The sequence below is a fragment of the Quercus lobata genome, chromosome 9, assembly GCF_001633185.2.
Source record: "Quercus lobata isolate SW786 chromosome 9, ValleyOak3.0 Primary Assembly, whole genome shotgun sequence".
Lineage (NCBI taxonomy): Eukaryota > Viridiplantae > Streptophyta > Magnoliopsida > Fagales > Fagaceae > Quercus > Quercus lobata.
The window spans coordinates 46,803,802-46,828,550 of NC_044912.1; the positions used below are offsets into that span (position 1 = coordinate 46,803,802).

General features: G+C 32.5%; 2 protein-coding genes across 3 annotated transcripts in view; one reads left to right on the forward strand and one right to left on the reverse strand.

Annotated features, from left to right (window-relative positions):
- Nucleotides 1–4,500: 4,500 nt before the first annotated feature.
- Nucleotides 4,501–11,021, forward strand: LOC115960341 (G-type lectin S-receptor-like serine/threonine-protein kinase At1g11410). Its single transcript, XM_031079190.1, has 8 exons — nucleotides 4,501–5,412; nucleotides 5,491–5,816; nucleotides 7,110–7,238; nucleotides 8,568–8,767; nucleotides 8,973–9,183; nucleotides 9,337–9,574; nucleotides 9,811–9,961; nucleotides 10,039–11,021. Exons 1-8 carry the CDS (start codon nucleotides 4,925–4,927, stop codon nucleotides 10,339–10,341), a joined length of 2,046 nt encoding a protein of 681 aa, XP_030935050.1. The 5' UTR covers nucleotides 4,501–4,924; the 3' UTR covers nucleotides 10,342–11,021.
- Nucleotides 11,022–20,895: 9,874 nt separating this feature from the next.
- LOC115960343 overlaps nucleotides 20,896–24,749 on the reverse strand; it is a 46,751-nt gene continuing 42,897 nt past the window's right edge. Inside the window, exon 3 of one of the 2 annotated variants that reach the window (XR_004085163.1) lies at nucleotides 20,896–20,913. Coding sequence is in view for 1 of the 2 variants with exons in the window: in XM_031079193.1 (XP_030935053.1) it covers nucleotides 21,731–21,838 (108 nt within the window). In the remaining variant the exon portion in view is untranslated. Of the gene's footprint in view, nucleotides 20,914–21,313; nucleotides 21,839–24,749 lie in introns of those variants that run through there. The other variant, XM_031079193.1, reaches the window with a different exon arrangement.

Genomic DNA, 24,749 nt, shown 5'->3' on the forward strand with positions numbered 1-24,749 from the left:
ACAAATTGCATCATTAGAACATTGTAAGTATGCTAGAAAACAAAGGTATACTTTTTTAACAGATTACTTGACTAACATTTTTACATCTAAGGAGAGTCCGAACTACAAACCTTTGTAAGAAAAAAAATATATATTAAGGATATCTTTATAATTCTTTTTCATATTGTGTTACTTCAAATTTTACATGTATGTTAGTGCCCAAAGGGCTATCTTCGATCATTTTATGTTGAGGTTCAATATCTTCCTTTTCATTGTGCTATGATAGTGGTTATATGTCACCTAGTATGCAATGCAAGGACTATTTTCAATAAAGTCTGATGTATATAGCTTTGGGGTATTGCTACTAGAGATCATTATTGGCAAAAAGAATAGTACCTAGCATCATGATGATCCTTCCTCAAATTTGATTGGACATGTAAGTACACGTGCAAACAATGACTACAAAATTAAGCCTATATTGTTGAGCCTAATATGATTAATATCTTGTCTTAGGTTTGAGACCTATGGAGAGAAGACAATTCCATGAAAATGGTCGACCAATTACTAGATGAGGCATACCCTGCTAATGAAGTTTCAAGATGCATTCAAATTGGACTTTTGTGTGTGCAAGAACATGCAATAGACCATTCAACCATGTCAACTATTGCTTTCATGTTGGGTAATGACACACATCTTCCTTCTCCAAAACAACTTGCATTTATTTTGAAGGGTCCTTACACTAGTACAAACAAATCAACTAGTTCAGCACCTAATTCAATAAATGAAATAACACTTTCTACAATTGATGGTCATTAAAACCCCAAACTATTTGTGGCAGGTGTACAAATATTCCATTTCAACATAGGATTGAGTTACTCTAATTCTACTCTACATTACAACTTTTTTTTTTTTTTTTGTATGAACAAGTGAACACAATGTAGATACTGTAAAATTAATATATAAAAAAAAAGATAATATATTATTACACAAACTATTATTGTCCAGAACTTGCGATGAAATCACTACCATCTACTTTAGCTTTTCCTATCAAGTGGTTTTTGAAATTAGTATACAACAGGTTAACTGCGTATATATGTTCTGCGGAGATAACTTCCAAAATTACAAAGAGCTTTTCTTTTGGGGAGAAAGTTACTAAGTTTAACCATGGAGATTTAAAAGAGGAATTCTAAATACATAATACTGGTATTTAATTTGGATTTCAGGGTGTTTTATTATTGATATGCTTGGGTATGGCTAATATGTAACTTTAAAGAACACTTCAATCCAAGACAATATTACCAAATAAGTTAGAACAACAGTTTATAACTTTGATGGTAGATCCTCTTGTATAGCAAGGAGAAGTGTGAAGAAATGGGTGACAAAAATTTGTAACCATTTCCTCCTTTTTGTTTAAAGTTGGCCCAATTCTACTTTTGTGGTCACTTATATTTGTGAAGGTGCCTTATTGAGAGTGTGTCATTATCTCCTTGAAGTCACTTGAAAAAATTAAAAAAAAAAAGAGCAAACTAGTTTTCACAACGTCAACATCATATGGAACAAATTAATGTTATATAGCAGGACAGAAGTGATGAATATAATTGTAGAAAAATCTTATTATGTTGGACATCTACAAATTTTACACATATTTCAACTTGGCAACCTGCTGCTTATAGGTTTGCAATTTTTTTTTTTTTTGGGTGAAATGGGGATAGGTTTGGGAAAAAATTAAGAAAAAGAGAAGATAGCCATTGTGATTTTTTTTTTTTTTTTTGGGAGATGTTCTGGAAGTGCGAAATATTTGAAAATGTTAGAAAATGTGAGACTGATAGCTATTATATCATGTTATAATAAGAAATTATTAAGAAGACTTGAAAAACCTAATTGGAAAATCATCCTATTCAAACCTTTATTTTCCTTTCTTTCTTATACTTTAAACAGATTTTCCTGTACTTTCAGATTTTGGTATGGCTAGAATCATTGAAGGTGACCAAATTGAAGCAAATACAAAATTGCCTCATTGGAACATAGTAAGTGTGCTAGAAAACATAAATATATTTATACTTTCCAATCAATAACTTGCTACCAATTTTATATCAAAGAACTGTACAAGCTACAGGCCTTTGTAAGAAAAAATATAAAGGATATTTTTTGTTGATCTTTTTCGCCTTATGTTATTTCAATTGCTACAAGTTCTTAAACCCTCAAACTCTCAGCATGCCCTCTCTCTAGCATACACACAAGGGGGGAAAAAACACTCCTTGACAGGGTCACTTCATTTTTTTTTTTTTAATGTATAAAAATCATATCATGTATGGATTTAAACCACCCAAAAAATTATAGAATTGATGAAATTTTATAAATTTTTACTTAAATTAGAGAAGTAAAGTAATTTATATCTTTTCCTTATCTGTTAGTAAATAGTATTACACACGTAACGACACACTTTAACAAATACTATCAATAAAAGTAATGAAGTTTGAAATATTTGTGTACAAGTATAATGTGAAAAAATTTTGATATACATTTAATTATAGAAAACATGTATGTTTCAATGTATTTTTGTTTGACATGATATATTGGATATATATATATATATATATATATTTTAAAGCTACTTTAATAAGACACAACAAAGGATATATTATTATTTATTTATCATCATTGGTTTATCACTTGAACCTTAGTGGTTGACTGTTTGGTTAAACAATCACTTTTTAGATGAATCTAATAACAATTATTCTACCACCACAACTTTTGCAATAAATGATGAAGTAGACTACAAATTTTTTTTTTATTGAAATAGATAGATAATGGAGGAGGTGATATAAAACACAACAAATGATATATAATTATTTATTTATTATCATTGAGTTATCTCTTGAACCTAGTTGACTGTTGGTGGCTCCAGGAAATTTTTTCATGGTGGTCATTAAAAAAATTTAATAAAAATAAAACTTGAATATATTAACATCACCAAAACACTCGCAATTGCATAAAGTTTTAAAAAAAATTTCACAAGTTTTCATATTTTGAAATCGTTGTATGATGTAATAGCTTTGCTATCAATATTATCAACTACATCTTTTTCAATATACAGAATTAAGCAATCATTAAACTACTGATCTCCTTTTCAATTACCAACATATTGCCTAAATAAGTAACAATATAAACAAAATGCATTACCTTTTTTTAAAAATGTATCACATAAATCTAACAAATTCAACTAAAGACTGAAGCAAGCACTAACAGACTAGCTATTTAAAAAGTGTTCATTTTTTTGAAAAAAAAAATAGCAATTTTAAAATATGCCATTTGAAAACACAATTTAAAAAAACACAATTAAATGTTTGATTTGGGCTTTTAGGTTAATTTATTTGTTTGGGAAATTTTTGAAAGGGCTATGTCCAAAACATTTTTATTACAACACTTACACAACAAAGCCTAAGTGGTAAGTTTTTACTAGCTAGTTCTAATTTGAACATATCATTGACATTATTTTTTTGTCCACAAGTAACAACCTACTACTTAGGATTTACTGCAAAAGTGTTGTGAAAATGTTGTGAACATAGCATTTCTCGTAATTTTTTTGTTCAACATTCAACGAACCAAAATTTTGGAGAAGTTGAATTTAATTTTTAATGGTCTCAAATTGTTATTTAAGGTGTTCATGTTTTTTTAGAGTGATCAAGTTTTTATTTTTTATTTTTTATTTTTTATTTTTAAAGCGGTCAACAACCCATATTAATTTAAAATTCAATTTTTTTAAGGTATTTTTTTTAAAAAAAATTCAAGTCAGGGTGGTCACATTTGGCGCCTCCCCCATCTGTTAGCAATAAACAATCACTATTTAAAGAACTCAATAATTACCACTACACATCCTTAGCACAATGGTCACTCGACAATTATAAATGTTTGTAAGGTGTAGGGGGCAAAAGACAGAGTTCAAGTTTTCAGGAGAGAATTTCACACATATACACTTAGATTAGGCTAGAGTAGAATTTTTATCTTGTTTAAAAATAAATAAATAAATAAACCCAATAATTTTTCTTCATTAGTCAATGTACATCCAAGTTCTGGGGTCAAAAATTGTTTATGTAGACTTAAATGAAAGTTGCCAAAGAAGACCGGAGGTTTTGTCAAATATCTTTCACTGATTAATACTATGAATATATTAAAATGCACAATTTTATGCTACAACTCCTCACGTGGTGAGTTGTGATTGGTGGATATGTGGTTATGGGCCATGTGGAGACACACTTCCACCACTCACAACTCGCCATGTGGCGAGTTGTGGCCAAAATTATGATTTTTATCCATCCATAGCATGACTCTAATGTGAATGGGTTTTCAAGGTAAACGTGATTAAGTGTGTGGGTCCTTGACAAGTGGACGATAGCTTGCATATGTCAAATATCTCATTTAATTTTATTTTTAAAAGAAGAACAACTGATTTTTTTTTTTAATATATATATATATATATGGTTATTAAGTATCAAGTTATCTATAGTCTATGCTAGCCAGCCCGCCACAAGTCCTATTACTGTTCTCTTCATTAGAAAAAATGATGAATCCTGCTAAAGGGAATACAACATTGCTTCTTCTCTCCCTTCTTCTTGTTTGCCCAATCTGCACTTCCCTTGACACCATAACACCAGACCAACCCCTCAAGGATGGTGATGATCAACTTCTACTCTCAAACCAAAAAACCTTTGCACTTGGGTTTTTCAGCCCCGGCAGTACCAGTCGCCGCTACGTTGGAATTTGGTATAACTAAATCACCGAACGAACCATTGTGTGGGTTGCAAACAGAGACACTCCTCTCAATGATAAATCCGGAGTCCTCTCCATCAACGGTAAGGGAAACCTTGTACTCCACACCCAAAACCAAACCACTCCTATTTGGTCCACCAATGCTTCTTTTTCTGTCTCATCCACAAATAATTCTATGGCTAAGCTCTTAGATATAGGAAATCTTGTTTTGGTTCAACAAGACAGCCAACGTGTTACATGGCAAAGTTTTGATTATCCCACCAATACTCTGCTTCCGCTTATGAAACTTGGGCTGGACCGGCAGACCGGGTTGAATCGGTTCCTAACATCTTGGAAGTCCAAAGATGACCCGGGAATTGGCAACCATTCATTTCGAATGGTTCCAACTGGGTACCCTCAGGTGATCTTATACATGGGTCAGACTCTATTATGGCGTATGGGATTTTGGAATGGCGTAACATGGAGCGGTGTACCCAAAATCGCATCACCTTACTTCAGAGTTAGCTTTGTGAATAATCAAGATGAAAGCACCTTTATGTACAGTATTATTCCAAATTTACCCACCAAAGTTATTGTTAAAATGGTGGTGGATGAATTAGGAATTGTGGAACGGTCCTTATGGCAGGAGACTACATGGGTCCAATATTGGTCCGCCCCACAAGGGTTGTGCGATAAGTATTTGAATTGTGGTCCAAATAGTTATTGTGACCCACACAATAATATGGTCATTTTTTAGTGCAGGTGCTTTCCAGGATTTGAACCCAAGTCATCTCGTGATTGTATGAGGGAAAAGCAAGGAGTGTCCATGTGCAACAACGGAGAAGGGTTCGTGAAGTTGGCACATATGCAGGTGCCGGATACTTCAATAGCACATGCAAACATGAGTTTGAGTATGAAAGAGTGTGAGCAAAAGTGTTTGAGGAATTGTTCTTGTATGGCTTATGCAAGTGCAAATGAGAGTGTGGGAGGGATTGGTTGCTTGACATGGCATGGGGACTTGGTGGACACAAGAACATCTCCTGAAGGAGGACAAGATTTATACATACGTGTGGATGCGGTTGTATTAGGTACTCTTAAATATTTTTTCTTTAAAAATTTGGTAATACATTTTATGAAAATACACAGTGACTTTTCTCACTACATTTGGTGGCTGGGTCACCGGTTCGGAGAGCTAGGCAGATGACGTCGGTAGTCCGGTGGTTATAGCCACCACTCCGATGATCAGCGCCAACATTCTGGTAGCTAGAGCCATCACTCTGGACACTGATGCTAGTAATCCGGTCACTAAAGCTATTTGCTAGAGGTTTGATAACCGAAGCCACCATTCTAGTGGCCGGAGACATTGCTCTGGCAGCAATTGCCCCTTGTCCTGTTGTAGAAGACATCATTCAAGCTAAAATTATGACAGTCTGTCACTAGACCTCCTACACCAGCAATTCTGGTGACTCAACTATAGATTTTGTTTGTTTGCTTGAAAATATTTATTTGTCATACTAAATACCTGAAAATTTTATTTATTTTACTTCAAAACAAATAGAGTGTTAGTCAAAGTTCATGTCTATTGTATTATATTAGTCTGAAATTTATGCAGAATACTAGTTCAACATCTAATTTGCCCTATGGTACTAACCTTAAAGTTGATTTAGGTCATACTAATGAAAAATGATTTTCTCTACTTAAAATAGATCTATTTCATATTACAAATCTAAATGAGTATTACATTCCATATGGGAAAGAAATTATATATGGTTTTGTTAAATTATCTAAAAATATCAAAATTTTCATAATGCTGCCTTATCTATTTCATATAATTCAAAACTCAAATGATGTGTGGAGAAGTCGAAATTATTTAAGAGTTGTATACCCCTAACAACACAAGATTTCTACAATTATATTCATTACTCGTAGTAGGTCCTACTATGTAATACTTGTTTTATTTTATTTTTATATAGTTACAATAATAGGAGAGAGAGAATTTGAATTGTGATTCTACTTATATTAATAAGAAATACTCTCTTGGCGTTTGACATTGTTGTTACAAAAATAGGTTTGCAATTTTTGTTTTTCGTTTCTTCTTTTAACACGTTTTCGGCCTCAAAAAAGAGAATCACATATGGACATGACATTGTTGTGAGAACATGTTTGTCTTTTTGTTTTGTTCTTTTGATACATTGGACCTCAAAATGAGAAACACATTTTCTCCTTTTAAAAAAAATAATAATAAAATCACATATTTTCCTTAAGCCCATTGTTTCATCCTTACTCTCATTTTCCTGTAAAACTGCATCAATAAATATTTATGTTCAATCAACTTTTGAAATTTATGATGTCATTGGAATTTTTTTTTTTTTTTTACTCAGCTCAATATGCTAAGAAAAATGGTCTTACTCAGAAAAAGAGGATGCTGGCAATTCTGGGAGTTTCTGTTGCTATAATGTTTCTTCTTATAGTCTCAGTTGTGTATTGTTTTGTAATGAAGAAGAAAAAAGGTAAGGAAGTTTAGAGCAATTTTTTTAAACCTGTTTTTATACTTCTAAGGCCAGTGAACAAACGCTCCCAAGATTACTCCAACACTATGTTTCAGAGTTTATAAAAGAATAGGCAGAATACGTAAATCATGAAATAAAATTGAATAAAATGGAATGGAACTTGATATATTTTTGAAGCGTAGAAGTTGATAAAAGAAAAAATGAAAAAGAACTTGATATATTTTGTTATTATACTCATAATCATTTCTTTGGATCCAAAGATGGAATACTGAAGCAGCCAGGGAAATTTTTCAAATGCTATTCTTAAACTTCTTGCCTTTCAGCCTATGAATAAATGCATTAGCTCATTCCATTTGCACATTCTTATGTCTACCATATCCAAGTGTCAAATTCAAAAGAAAGAACACTCGATCTCGAGATGACATGATCAAAAATCCCTTTTGACTTCTACAAAAAACATACGTGAGCACCATTGTACCCCATTTTACTAGCCTTTCTTGGGAGGGAAACCTGTCCTTCACTACCAGCCAGGATATGAAGGACTTGTTGGGAAAAGCTACTTTAGACCATACCGGTTTCTACCATTCATTGAGACATACATGTTTCTTATTTAATTCTACTCTGAATTACAATTCGTCCTTCACTGCCAGACAAAGACAAAGCATTAAGGAATGCTTAGAAGCAGCTGCTTTAGACCATACTACTTTCCACCATTTAGTTGTATCCATCTTGTTTCTTATTTCACTCCAGGTTGAAATTCATGTGACTTTTCCATATTTAGATGAAATCTGGTACATTAAGTTGTCTTAGCTAATTTTAATTGATTAAAATAAGCTTGTAGGGTAGTATCATTTGATCTGATAGGTTTCCAAGGCTACTGCATTTCTTTCAGAATACTGGATACTTTTGAAAACTCAGAAATTGCAATATCATACACCAACTTTTGGACAAAGTTGGGGATCAAAACACCTTCAGGGTGTCAATTATCATGCCACATGGATCATTTTTTCACCCTTTGAACTAAAAGCTTGATGAATGGCCCAACCAATTCCCTGACATTTTAAGATTTTCTCCAGCCCCATCAGAGAGCCTGAAGAACTTTCATCACCCAGAAGCACTTACCTCTTAAAAAAGTGCATTTTAACCAAATGGGATTTCCTGCCAATGATAAATAGAAAATTGTAAACTTCAATTTTTCCTCTTATTTTCCCCTGTTTCATTCTTTTATTTTAGTGTGTTTCTCAGTTTTATTAAATTAGGCTTTTGTGTATGAATTCCTAATTGGACAAATATGGTTACTAGCATTATTAATTACTTGTTTTATTACAGAGAAGAGGCATAACACATATTCATATAGTGCTAACTCCACTTTACAATACTTCGAAGACTCTCCAAGTAGAAGGGACCTTGATGGAGCTAGAAGAAATTCAAATTTGCCATTATTTGATCTAGGAACCATTGTTGCAGCTACAGATAACTTCTCTATTGCTAACAAGCTTGGCCAAGGTGGTTTTGGCCCTGTTTATAAGGTAGTCTCATTGAACGAGTCCTAGAACTTGCATAATCTAATTTCAAGTGTGTTTATGCATCATATATTCCATCATGAATGTTTGTAGGTACTCATTGAGTATGAATTTGTTGTGTACAATTGGGCATCCCCAAATAATTCACCAAGTTGAGTTTCTTTCAACAATTGTGCATAATGACAAAATGATATTTGGACTTTAATTGCAGGGTTTGCTACAAAATGGAATGGAAATAGCAGTAAAAAGACTATCAAAATGCTCTGGACAAGGAATAGAACAATTCAAAATGGAATCTGCACTAATTGCTAAACTCCAACATAGGAACCTTGTGAGAATTTTAGGTTGTTACATTCACAAAGAAGAGAAGATGTTGATCTATGAGTACTTGCCAAATAAAAGTTTGGACTTTTTCATTTTTGGTATGTCTTCTTTTCCACATTAACCTCACCCATCATCACTAGAAAACGATTCTCCCATTACAAACATATCAGTTCCAAATAGCAGGATTTATACAGAAGTAAGAAAGCACGAATGCAATATAATCTAATCCAAGTTCTCATTTCTTCATTTAGATGAAACAAAAAGGTCATGTTTAGATTGGGAAAAGCGATTTGAGATTATTTGCGGAATTGGTCGAGGGATCTTATATCTTCATCAAGACTCAAGATTAAGAATTATCCATAGAGATTTAAAGGCCAGCAATGTTCTACTTGACAATGCATTGAATCCAAAAATTTCAGATTTTGGTATGGCAAGAATTGTTGGAGGGGACCAATTTGAAGCTAATACAAATTGCGTCGTTGGAACATAGTAAGTATGCTTGAAAAAAAAAGATATACTTTTTTAACCGATTACTTGACAACCATTTTACATCTAAGGAGAGTAAAAACTACAAGCCTATGTAAGAAAAAAACACTAAGGATATCCTTGTAATTTGTTTTCATATTGTGATACTTCAAATTTACATGTATGTTAGTGCCCAAAGGGCTATCTTTGATCATTTTATGTTGAGGTTCAATATCTTCCTTTTCATTGTGCTATGACAGTGGTTATATGTCACCTGAGTATGCAATGCAAGGACTTTTTTCAATAAAGTCTGATGTATATAGCTTTGGAGTGTTGCTACTGGAGATCATTACTGGGAAAAGGAATAGTACTTACCATCATGATGGCCCTTCCTCAAATTTGATTGGACATGTAAGTACATGTGCAAACAATGACCGCAAAATTAAGCCTATATTGTTGAGCCTAATATGATTAATATCTTGTCTCAGGTTTGGGACCTATGGAGAGAAGACAATTCCATGAAAATAGTCGACCCGTTACTAGATGAGACATACCCTGCTAATGAAGTTTCAAGATGCATTCAAATTGGACTTTTGTGCGTGCAAGAACATGCAACAGACCGGCCAACCATGTCAACTATTGTTTTCATGTTGGGTAATGACACTCCCCTTCCTTCTCCAAAAAGACCTGCATTTATTTTGAAGGGTACTTACAATAGTACAGACAGATCAACTAATGCAGCATCTAATTCTATAAATGAAATAACACTTTCTAAAATTGATGGTCGTTAAAACCCCAAACTATTTGAAGCAAGTGCACAAATATTCCATTACAACATAGGATCGAGTGCACAAATAACACTTTCTACTCTACATTACTACTTTTTTTTTTTTTTTGGTATGAATAATTGGAAATAATGTATGCACTGTAAAATTATTACAAAAAAGAAGATAATATATAATATTACACAAACTATTATTGTCCAGAACTTGTGATGAAATCACTACCATCTCCTTTAGCCTTTTCTTTCAAGTGGTTTTTGAAATTAATATACAAAAAGTTAACTGCGTATATATGATCTGTGGAGATAACTTCATTGGTTTTCAAAAAACAATGTCCAAAGTTATAAAGATCTTTTCTTTTGGTGTGAAATTTACTAAGTTTATCCATGAAGATTTAAAAGAGGAACGCTGAATGCATAATACTGGAATTTAATTTGGATTTCAAGGTGTTTTACTCAAAACGGAACCATTGTATTTATGAATTGTGCCAAGCCTATTGATATGCTCGGGTATGGCTAATATTTTTAACTTAAAGAGCACTTCAACCAAGACAATATTACAAAATAAGTTAGAACAACAGTTTATAACTTTGATGGCAAATCCTCTTGTACAGCAAGGAGAAGTGTGAAAAAATGGATGACAATAAGTTGTAATCATTTCCTCATTTTTGCTTAAATTTGGCCCAATTCTACTTTTGTGGTCACTTATATTTGTGAAGGTGCCTTATTGAGAATGTGTGATTCTCTCCTTGAAGTTCAACTAGAAAAAAAAAAAACCTCAAGCTCGTTTTCACAACATCAGCATCATATGGACCAAATTAATGTTAAATAGTAGAACACAAGTGATGAATATAATTGTAGAAAATCTTATTATGTTAGACATCTACAAATTTTAAACAATTTCAATTTGTCAACTAGCTGCTTATAGGTTTGCAATTTTATTTTATTTTATTTTATTGGTGAAATGGGGATAGGTTTGTAAAAATTTTAAGAAAAAGAGAAGATCGATTGAAAGAATTTTAATATTTTTTGGGATGGTTTAACGAAACTATATATAACTAATAAGTTGCTTGTGTGATGCACTGATAATTTTGTGATATTTTATGTAAAACAGTTTTGAATAATGTTGTACATAAATTATAAAGAAAAAGTAAACTAAATTAGAGTAAAGAAACATATATATTTTGAGATATTTAAAATTGGTTTAGTAGCTTCACTACATATTTGTAGCCTTCTTAAGGGAAGATTATTATTTTTTTAAATCATGAAACCAAAGATAAATGCAAAAGAGTAACGGGGTCATGAAAATCAACTAATTTATGTTATGCTCACATATTTCATACTATGAAATATAAGTATACTCAACTCTCTGACTGTCATCCACTCATCAATAGTGCGACATTAAGACATGGTGTGGGCAAGTGTATATGCATCTTATTGATGATTTAAAATTAAACCATAATAGAATATGACTTTACATTGTGTAACAAATATTCTCTCTACTTATATACCCAAAACAAAAACTAACTAAGCAAATTACCTAAACCTAAATCATATTTAAGTCCTTAATTTAAAAAGAAAAAAAGATTACCTGTAGAGGTTTTGGTGTCTTAATGGTGGTGGGAGGCTAGTATAACGGAGGTGGTGACCCCTTAGATTCCTCCTTCTCTCTCTTTCAAATGTTTTGTTAGTCTCAGGTCTTTTATTTTGGTAATATATAGTGAAATAGTGCCTTTTATTTAACAATCCACAACATTTTTGTGTCTCTCTATCTCTCTCTAAAGTCTTATCTTGTTAGTTATTACTATTAGTCCTTACCTTTTTTTTAAAAAAAAATACTAAAATAGTGGATATGCTAAAAGACATGAAGAATAGTAAAAAGTGTGGTGTAAGATTAGGCAATTAATGAGATAACAGTAAAATAAGATAATGTCAAATTTTGGGTAACAATAAAAAAAAGCTTAATGAAAGAGGTAAAAAAAGACAAAATGCAAAATTAGAGTGCCACTTGACATGACCTCATCCACTCTCGCATGAGATCTCTGAGAGAGAGACATTTTGTATAAACTTTTATTCTACAATATTCCTCCAAAAAATTTTTTTTTACTCATTCCTTAAACTGAATAATTATAATGGTTATGTATGTACAATTTATAAGTGTTGTTTCATTGCATATTTAAAGCCTTCTTAAGGTAAGTTTTTTTTTTTTTTTTTTTTTTTTTTTTTTTTTTTTTTTTTAAATCATGAAACCGCTAAAGTTCTCAAACAAGAGTTCCATTCCCCTTACTCGTATTGCAGGCAAATCCCGTTACTAGTAGTTATGGTTAGCCCACTTGCCCGAGCACACTCTCAACTTGTAGATGCGCCAATCCCGCCTTCCCCCACGAGAACAGAAAAACCAACAGACCACGAACACCAGCACGCATGAAAACAGCCCTTTTGAAAGCATACCCAAGGAGCGGGCATCCATCCAATCTTCACTTATAGACATAAAATGGCCTTATTTCCGTTCGTTAACTACTTATAACGAGCAAGTTAGTAGCCTACCTCGGCTGAATGTTGGGACAAACAGCAATAACCGTGCTTATCCTTTAAATCATGAAACCAAAAATAAATGCAAAAGAGTAATAGGACCGTGAAAATTAAATAATTTGTGTTGTGTTCACATATTAGATACTATGAAATAAAAGTATGTCCAATTCTCTCACTGTCATCTACCCATTGATAGCGCGACATTAAAACATGGTGTGGGCAAGTATGTATGCATGTGTCTTATAGATGATTTAAAACCATGATAGAATATGGCTTTATATTGCGTACCAAATATTCTCTCTACTTATATACCCAAAACAAAAATTATCCAACCAAATTACCCAAACCTAAATCATATTTAATCCCCTAATTTAAAAAGAAAAAAAAAATACCCGTAGGGGTTTCGGCGTCTTGTTGGTGGTGGGAGGCCAATATGACAAAGACAGTGGCCCCTCAGATTTCTCTTTCTCTCTCTTTCAAATATTTTGTCAACCTCAAGTTTTTTATAGTGTGGTAGGCCAAGAATGTATTGACCTCTTGTAATGAATTAATTGATTAATTAGCCAAGTTTATTAATTAATCAAATTAACATGCAATGTATGTGGCAGCACAACAAATCACCAATTAAACTAAGTATGCAGTGGAAAATAAATTGACACAATGATTTTTTTACGAACGGGGAAAACCTATACCGCAAAAATCCCACTGGGTAATTTTAAGGTCACCACTCCTGATAATCCACTATTATCAAAACAAGCGATTACAAGTAAAAAAATCCCAGTAACTTATACCAACCTACAGTTGAACCCTTACCCCAATACCCAATTGGACTTGTTCTGTAGTGACAATCTCTCCTTTTAATGCACGGCTCCCAATACGTAACTAACCAATTGCACGGATCCCAGTACACGACTTCAATCACCAACTAGAAAAGGTTGTTGGCTGCAAATTTCTTCAGTTCATCACATGATGAAGATCGAGAAGCTCCTTGGTTACAAAACCCTATGGTACACAAACACAGCAACTTCTTTACAAGAAAGATGAACTAGGACAAATTCTATCTCCGGTCACAATTTTCTTGAACAAATTTTGTTCAACACTTGTGCAACTTGTGTCACCTTTGACAGCCCTAAAAATAATCCTTTTATTCATCTAGGGTTGTGAGAAAAGAAAACCCAAACATATAACCACAGATTGGATGAAAAATAGAACAGAAAATGTGAATTTCATAAACCTCGATAGATACCCTATCTATTGAGCTGCTGTCCACAGGCTGGAATAGCTCTTCAAGGCTTGATAGATGCTAGCTGTCAAGCTTTAATGAACTGCACTTTTCACACTTGAATCTTGGATAGACTTGCATGGCTTTAACACTTGAACTTGAAACTTTGTTTTTTGAAATATTAAACATATCCTAGATCTACCCAAATACAAGTAAAGTGCGTTTTGTCAAAGGATTAGCCAATTACATAAAATAGTGACATATATTCCTAACAAGTGAATCACATATGTCCTAACATAGCGAAACAGTGCATTTTGATTTTGTAGTAAACTAATGCGTTTTATTTAACAATCCACAACACTTTTGTGTCTCTCTATCTCCCTCCAAGGCCTTATCTGGTTAGTTATTACTATTAGTCCTTAATTATTATTTTTTTGCTTTTTTAAAAATATTAAAATGGTGGGTATGCTAAAAGACATGAAAAAGAGAGAAATGTGTTATGTAAGCTTAGGCAATTAATGAGAGACTAATGAGATAATAGTAAAATATGTTAATGTAAACTTTTGAGTAATAGTAAAAAAATCTTAATGAAAGAGGAAAAAAATGCTAAATGCAAAATTAGAGCGCCACTTGGCAAGACCTCATGCACTCTCACATGAGATCTCTGCTTATATAATATAGCATATATATATATATATATATATAGATTTACATGAAAGGGTTTCCCTTTCCTAGTGGCTGGACCAGAAAATATGAGAGGTAGAGAGCTTGGGAGAGTTGAAAGAAGCTTCCTTCTTGCTGCTGGACTTTCCGTCTGAGGCAGCCAGCAAAATGAGCTAAGGGGAAGACTTTTGGGTGGGGTTTTGTCTTTCTTTTGGTGTGTGAACCGGTGGACTTGAGAGGAAGACTCAAGGGAGCTTCCTAGCACTTTCCTTGGGAGAAAAGAGTGTAAAGTGGGTGAGAATTCTGATTTTTGTACCCGTGGAAGTGGAGAGCAAGAGAGTTTATGGGATATCTTAGAGCTTGAGAAAGTCAAAGAAAAGAGTAGGTGGAGCTTGCTCATTGCATGTCCAAGTCTTGGTCTTTGGGGCCTATCAACATGCATAGTTCTTTGGCTTTGCATGTGTTGGATTTCAATTGGTTGCATGTGAGTGAAATTTCCACTAAAATATCTCATGCATCATACATAGTTAAAACACCAACAACTATAAATATATATATATATATATCTCATAACTTAATCACTTAATACAGTTTTGCACATGCTAAATATATATTTATAATACAAATAGCCATTTCAATTATTTATAATCTTTACAATTTCTTATTCAATGACATTATAAAATAATATGTTTATTATATACTTTTATATTAATTTTTGTAAATAAGTGGCTTAAAATATTAATAATATTTAACCACTTAAACTCATATTTTAATTATAAAAATTGGGTCGGGGTGTTACAACATCTCTTATTGGATTATATAAAATATGAATTTTATACCCCATTCTTACCAATTTCAAACTCTTTTTATTAATATCCTCAAAAACTTTTTTTTATTAGCTAAATTTGGAAACTAATATCCTGTTTGGTTGTAAGGGAGATGAAAAGGAAAGAAGGGAGGAAAAAGTAAGGGAAGGGTAAGGGAAGAAGAGAGAGTTGTACATAGAAGAATTGCATTAAACAATTTCTTCAAAAGAAAGGTCTTCTTTGAAAAAATAATGGGACTGTCTGAAGGATTGTGCTAAGAAAATTTCTAAAACATAAACTTTTATCAAAATTATGGGTTGTGAGAAAAGTATGAAACTTCATCAAAAAAGAAAAAAAAGTACGAAATATTGACGAATCGGTCCCTTAGATTTGTACCTAAAATAAAGGAAAGAAACCAATTGGACTGATCTGAACCTTAAAACACAATCCTTCACTTATGAGTAACCTTTAGCCAACTTAAAAATAAAGAACCCTAATATCAAACATATTTGTTGGATCTAGACCTCAAATTTCACAATTCGTGTTCCGGAGTTTGTAGATTTCGAGTTGTGCTGGGTGCCCCTGCTTGTCACCACTCTTCACCATCGTGTACATATTGGTTTTTTGTTTTTAATTTCTAATTTGATGAAAATAAATATTTTTTATTTAAATAATTAAGGTTTTGTTTTGCTATTTATATGACGTGGAATAGTGAAACCCACGTGTCGCGATATAATTTGATCAATCAATACACACCATAATTTTACATGTCACTTAACAGACACATCAGCAAAAAATTAAAAAAAGGGCTGCTAATCAAAACTGCATATAATGTTAGGGTGTAAATTCAAATTCTAAAACTTTAGGCAATGTAAAAAAAAATTTGGTGATGGCAATGACAAATTGACAATGGCAAAGTATGTGGCAAGTTGGTGTCTAGTAAAACCCACTTCTACAACCCACTACATGATAGTTGAAAGGACTATTGAGTATCGATATGTACTTTTAGTCATATGAACATTTTAATGAATCTTATGATTTGTTTAAATAATACACATGAATTATAATTCTTAATGTAATGGCTCGGAGGAGATTTCTTCAAATTGGTTTGGAGTAAAATTTTGTATTTTTCGTAATCTCTTACTAATCACTTTATTTAAATTGTCAATCAATTTTGACAAATTTCTTATTAATCATTGTCGTTGACTCATCAGAAACTATTATTTGTTGGTTGATTTAGTTCAACAAGGTAGTTGTTAGTTAGTGTAATCCGTGACTTGAATAGACCCTAAGATTTTTCAAAGCTCACTCATCTCAAGCTTACTTATAATGTTCAAGCTTAGACTAGTTAAAAATTCAAGTAAGGTCATCTTACTTCATTAGTCAAGCACGAGCTTTTTAGTTCATGTAATATTTAAAAGAAGAAGAAGAATATATTGCATCTTAAGAGCATACAATTGAAAACTAATAATTTCACATAAATATAAGGTTGTAAATGAGCCAAACTAAGTTGTATGCCTACAAATTAGGTAGGTTCTTTTTTTTTTTTTTCATGCCATGTCCATAAAAAACTTTAAACCTAGTCTAGGCTCAACTTGATTATTCTCAACCTTGTTCATAAACAAAATAATTTGCTTAATTCAACTCGCTTACTAGACAAACCTCAAAATTATATTCATGCTTACCTTATTTATAAACAAACAAACAAAAATAAGTTTATTTCATATTAAGCTAAGTTTCATTTGTTAATAAACAATTTCATTTAGTTTTACAGTCCTATAAACTCCATCTAAATTTCAAATGGGTATAGTATATACAAACTTTGTTGCTTTTTTTGTGTTGTGGTAGGAAGATTTCAAGGTTTTTTTTTTTTTTTTCGGATAACTTGACATGATTATTCATGTGGACAGCACATGTTACTACCTTTTTAGGCTCAATCATCAAAAAAAAGGGACAGTCTGTTGATCCTCATATTGCACTTTCATAATTGCAGAGACTCGTTTGATTGATCATTTAAGTTCACTGCCAAGTTTAGGAATAACGTCAAATTTTATCTGGTATGCCTGTTTTTCCTTTCCTAGGTTATTGATCTGGTTTTTTTCTTTTTTCTTTTTTTATAAATAAAGAACTTCATTATTGTTAATCATTACATTAAATTTGTTTTTATGTGTTTTGTAAAGAACTTCATGATCTAAATTCATGATTTGAACTCTTCATAATACCAGCACTAAGCAGCTCTTTTTCTTCTTCTCATGTCATTTTAATAAAATTGTAAAAATTCTCTTAAACTATAGCATAACTCACACTATGATTTTACAATTTTTCGAAGTTAAATTAGATGAACTTCTCTGAAAGTAAGATTTAGAGAAACGTAAGGTATGAACCATTTTTTTTTCCTTCTTTTTTTTAGGTATGAAATTTCCTTTCATAATTCACACTCAGCCCCCGAAACAATTTTTAGTTTTCTTTATTTCTTTCTAATTTTCTTTGTAATCTAACAACAAAGTAAGGTATCAAATTTTGGATGAGTTTAGTTTGGCAGAAAAATACACACAGACACTTGTTTCCCGGTTCCAAAAATATTCAAGATCCCCTGTGAGGAAAAAAAAATTGCACGGACAAAAATAAAGATATGAAATTGCTACTAAGATCATTGGAAATTTCCACTAATAAAACCCCTAATGAACATTAAGAGAGAGAGAGAGAGAGAGAGGATAAAGGCCCAACAAAAATTACTTGTTTTTCATCCTCTATTGGATCTTGATTAGAGTTAAGGGTGATGGTTTGGGAATTGGGATTCCACTAAGTTGGCCTTTCTATTTTGTTTGTTTTTCCTTTGTTTTCAAATTTCAATGAAATATTTTTATTCAGCCATAAATAAATAAAATTTTCCCAATCTGATAAGTCTATCCGCCACAATCATGAGGATCGAAATTTCAATAATTTATGCAAAGATGAAGTCATGGAACCACAATTTTATCCTTGGGGGACCAAAACATGAACCTAAATATTTTTACATTCAAAAATAACAAAATATACTAAAACCTAAAATTAAATTAAAAATGAAAAAAATAAAGCTAACATCCATTTTGTATTTAAATTAAACATAACATAACTCAAAGTTATTTCAAATATGAAAATTATGTATAATTGATTTTATACTAAAATTTGAAACAATTTCTCTTTTATGTACAAAATCAACAATTTCTCTTTTAATGAACATAACCTTGTCTGTAAAGCAGATTCAAGAAGGGTCCATGCAATGACCAAATACAATAACAAAGATTGAGAGTATTTAAGAGTACAGATTACTCTTGATATTGACCAGTAAAATAAAAATGAATGTGTTTTAATCTTTTTGGGAGGCAGGGGTCCACTAGAACCACACATGTCTGTTCACAAAAAACTAAAGTACAACATGCTTGCTGGTGAAAAGAACAATCCCAGGATCATTACATGTGGGATGTTTTAGGATCAAACAAACCCTGCCAACTATCATTACAGACATACCTAATCTCACATTTTCTTCATTGCTTACAATGACAACATGATTGAATAATTTCAACCCAACAAGCTAGATTTAACACAACAGCTTAGAGATGTGTACAAAACCTTACCAGTCATGAACCAACAAGAGACAGTCAAGTCAGTTCAAGCCACTTTAATTACAACATTGAATTCCATCAGGGACAAAGTTTTCCACCAAACCGGGTTGAGAGAATCTCCTCTAACTCATTACGTGATAGTTCATAAGACTATCCGTGTGTATTTAATCACATAATTCATTCAGGGTCCGTTTGGATACCGTTTATTTTGCTTAAAACTGAAACAATAAAAAAGTTACTGTTCACGCATTTGGCACTGTTCATGGACAATGAACAATGCCAAACACGCATCCAGGAAAAAAAAAACAAAAAACGCAGAAAACACAAACGTGTTAAATGCAATACCCAAACACCACCTCAGTCGTTTAAACATGTCGTGTGTCTATGTATTTAGATTGGTAATCTCATGCCTGAACAAAGCACATACTAAAAATGGAGAGAAAATTGTTTGTAGATGCAATAAACAGAGTTCTGAAATCACAGGTAACACAGCCAAACCACTGATTAAAGGCTTAAAGCAGTTGAACAAGAAACAGATATAATTTGTTTGATTTACCGATTTCATACTACTTATATGGACCATCTTATAGCTAGAAAAAGAATCAGAACTGGGACCTCTAGGGATTGGAACTATGTCAATCATGGCAAAGGAATGGTACCTATATCGGAATATGCTATTCAGATAAATTCATGAAGGGAAGATAATGACGTACAACCCAATCTATCAATTTGGGAGTGTTTATTATGGAAGTGGGACAGCTAAACTGCTGAAGAATAAATCTAAGTTCAAATATACAATAGCAACCATTAAACAGAAGGAATTTCTGGGGCCTTTGGGCTTGATTTATTGTTTCTAAAATGACTGATGTAGCAGTCCCTCCACTTTGCACTGGGCAGAGTTGAAAGTTGGGTATGAGCCTATATGGGCAAAGCATGGTTTCCACCTAGCATGTTCAAGCAAAGTTCATCTAGTGCATGCTGATCTGCTTCTGGATTCAACTCAGCTGGGAGTGAAGGCCATCTTCCTAGTGCTTAGGTTCTCTAGAACTTAATACGTAGACTGGGTATAAATACCAATAACCATAACTGGGTCTATTATACCACAAAATTTTGACATCAATCTCTTAAATCCCAACCAGTTTCTTTACTAAAGAAAGAAGAAACACAAACTTTCAAGGCAACATAAGCTTGTAATCATGTGAACCTTTTTGAATCCAAAGACAGAGGTGGAAAAACAGTTTATGAACAATGACATAGTGTAAAATATCCTGCCTTAAGCCCAAAGGGAGGAAAAAGGAAATTGACAAGGCTCATTGATGCATAATGTAAAGTTGAAAAGTATCATTTTATCCATTTATAGCGAAATAATAAAGTTCAGAATCTAAGAACACTTTCTCAAAAAAAAAAAAAAAAAAAGAATCTAAGAACACAAAATCAGTAAATTATAATATTCATGAAAAAGTGCAACTGTTTTCCACAAGTCTTTTCTTTTAGCTTATTTGCTTATGTACAACTTTTTAACGCCTCAATTTATCTTAAGTACAAGTATATTTTAACCAACTTTCAACAAATAAGCAATCAGCAAAGAGCTGTCCAAACGCACGTAAAGAACCAAAAAGGAAAGTCAATATCGTGAGAAAGGAAACGGTCCTAAAAAAAAAAAACCATTGTAGGCGTCTACACTCATAACCATCACTAATCAAACCTTCTTCAAACTCTGTGAAAATGGAAACAGAGTCCTTCAAGTTTTACACCTGAGCATAACAATCCAAGTATAAGTCCCCCAACAAAAGTGGTGCACACAATTAAAAAAGAAAAAGGGAGAGAACCAAAGAAGTTTTGATTATCTTACTCCTTTGAACCCTCGATTCCACCCACCCCTAAACCCTTACTCAAAATTAATCTCATACAATAGTTTTTAAGCCAAAATGTGAAACACATGGATAATATCAAGGATATCAAATAGAAGCAAAGCAAATTTTTTTTTTTTTTGGATGACATAGGAGAACTTCACTCAGATTAGTTGCACGTCATAGAGCATACTGTACAACAATCCTCATTGTTAATCAAACTCCTATCGGCAACTGACCCCACCCGCCAGAACTAGTTAACGAAGCAATTGACAAAAATGATAGTAGAAGGGGCAAAAACTAATGCAGGAAGCTTTTTATTCATGATTATCTTATATCATTATCATCATGAGTTTCTTATAATTTAAAAATTATAGTACAAAAAGAAAGAATTAATACAACGCCATGTTGGCATTCACGGTACAATAAACTTAAACATAAAACTTATTGCTGATTTATCACCTGAATTTGTCTCAACTAGATGGCCTTGTCTCATTTTATCTTTCTGTTGGAAAAGCATCCGGTGATTGTGACATCCACTGCCTTGCTTATTTTCCCTCTTGATCAAATTCACCGGCCATCCTCTCATAGGCAGGAGCTGGCTAGTTTGTGAACTCTGCACTATCTATATGGAAGAAAAATGGAAACAAGCACACTGGATGGAAGCATAGAACCCCTAGTCCAGACTCTCCAATGACATTTACAATGGAAATGGAAGAATTCATGAGCCACACAACTTATAATACCACCCTCTCCCCTCACAAGCTACACAAACATCCCTTGCAAAATCTTCCTGACCAAGCTCATACAGTAGCTTCCCAGATTGACTCTTGCCATAGAAAACCACATAACTTTCTTATTGCTTCAGAATATACAAGTCCAGCAAACTTGAAATGACAGTTGTTTAGTCACATACACATAGAGCCTATAAGCATAACAAAAATTGCAATCACAAAGTTACTTAACCATTTACCAAAACTCATTCCATCCTAAGGTAGTATTCTAGGCATATAGTTCCAATGGTTAAAAACCAGAGGGGAGGAGGGGGGCGGGTGAGAATATCACAAGCTTCAATTTGACATTTATCAAGATAACATCCATTATAAGAGCATTATAAATCATACAAACCAAAATCTTAAACTTTCCTAAGTTCCCTGGAAGGCTGCAATATGATTCCAGAAATCCAATGATGTCAAATTGCTTGTGAGGATAGTTTCCAGTTAAGTTAGCTCAATTAGTACATTTTTAGTCGTCCAATAAGAAATTTGACAACAAGTGACTTTATGAAGCGGTATTCAAATCCAATCACATCTATTAAAAAACACTTGCATGTGATCGAACCAAATGACAATGATCCTTAAATTCTTTATTTAAAAAAAAATAAAGGCCAAAATTTAATTTAGTCCATTGCCTTTCGCTTCAATTGTCAAATTACTCCTTAATGTTCAATCTTTTTCAATTTAGTCTCTCACTTTGTCAAAATGAATCAATCTAATCCTTTGATCCTAATCGATTAGCTAACGACACCGCCTAAACATTTGTTTAAAAGAATTCTAACCGAAAACATTAATGAGATGCGCCAATTAATAGATATGGTTGTTTGATTACTACTATTATTTAAAAAATAGACTAAGAATGTGTTTAAACAACTTCATTTGCTATCACATTTGCACATAAGGATCATATTGACTCATTTTGATAAAGTAAAGAACTAGATTAACAAAAAGTAGTTGAAGAATCTAAAGAATGTGGGCGATGTGAAAAAAAGTTATTGATGGAAATGACAATGTCAAAGTAACGGAGACTAGTAAAACCAACTTCCCTCCAACCACATTTCTCTCTCTCTTTTCTTGGAGAGACTTGAGAATGGGTGTGTGAGTGTCATTCAAGAATAAGGAAAGAAAAAATTAAAACATGTTAAAATCAAGTGATTAAATGATTAAATGATTAAATTAATATTTTATTAATTTTAATTTTTGGAAAAATCAACATTTTTCATTTTTCATCTTTGAATTATTGAAAAGTTCATTTTTATCTCTAAATTATTAAATTTTGTATAATTTAAAGGTACCTTTAGTTAGAGAAATGAAAAAGTGGGAGGATTGAATTTTCCTTCATATTTGTTTGGTTGAGAGATGCAAAATTCTTTTGTCTAGTTAAGAAGAAAAATGAGATAATAGAAAATAGTGATAGTTTTTAGACCCTTTAAAACACAATTGAATTAACCTAAGTAATTAGCCAATTTGTTACTTAGTCCAAATTCCAAATCTAGGTTATCACAATCACAGAGATCATATCATGCAAAGCAGCGGAAAGAGAAATAACACAAAGATATGATCACCTAGGAAACCAAACCAGTAAAAACCTGGGGAGGATTTGACCTACCTATCCTCAAAGTAAACTTGAATCCACTATCTTGAAAGAATCGAAGTTTATACAATAAGACTTACAAGCCCCCACGCTCGACTTCTTATTGCTACCCACTAGTAGAACTTACTAACATGACCACGTGCAAGCTCCAAATCCACGGACTCCTTCTTTCTTAAATTCACCACCAGATACAAGCACACCTGCTTGTGTTGCTTTAAGCTTCAATGGCAACAACTGAATTGATCATCAAGGTGTTGATAAAATTTCCTCCTTGAAAACCCTAAGTTTGTGTAAAGGAAAGCTCCTCTAGATCTCACAAAAGATTTACACAAACAGTAATATAAGCAACATTAAAACGTGGCTAAGGTTTACCTTTTATACTTATGACAAATTAGAAAACCTTAAACGTTTTAAACAACTAGAGCTGAGTTGGAAATCTGCAGAAAAACGCATTCTGCCCGAGATTCGATCGATTAAGCCAGGCCGAAATGCACAGTAACTTCTGCATTAGCTCAATTCCAACTTTACATAAAAGATACAACTTTGAGCAAGACTAAACACTACTAAACACATTGTTTTGATCATGGTTTGCCAACAATACACATTAGAGTTCTAAATACATAAAAACCTAAGTCTTTAAAACCTAACAAATAGATTTGGTAAAAATTTACTATTACGTTCCTATTAGATAAAACAAAAAGTAACCTATTATATTTTTATTAAAAATTTGTGTATGAATGAATAATTCATTAAAGAAAGGTACAAGAAGTTCAAGAACAAAAAATATTTTCTTAAAAAAAAAACTTAAAAAAAACTAAACTAAACTAAACTAAACTAAACTGACGTTAAAAGAAACAAATGAAAAAAAGAAAAAAAATGATAACTTCTTGAACAAGGCTAGGTGAATAGCAAAGAGGAAAAGACAAAAAGTAATATAATGTACCTGGGTAATAGGTGTAGAGCAAGAAAGAAACAGACAATTTTGTTCAAAATGAAGGGGGTAATTTTGTCCAAAATGCCTAGTCTCATTTTCTCCCCAATTTGGAGAGATGAAGTTTTGGTAAGCTCGGAGAGAAAAACAACCGAACTCTACCAATTTTCTCTCCTCCTTTCCTTCCAACCAAACACCTTTCCTACCTATTTTCTTTCCTATTTTTTTTTTTTTTTATCCTCTCTAAAATTACTCCAACCAAACATAACATAAGTTTCAATGGACCATCCTAAAAAAATTTATAGAACCACCACTGAATTAAGCTCGATATGTTTATGAACAACTTGATTCTTTTACAGCCCTAATCTCAATCTAAATTTCAAATTGGTAAAGCATAGTAGATCCAAACTTCTTTTTTTTCTTTTTTTCTTTTTTTTTT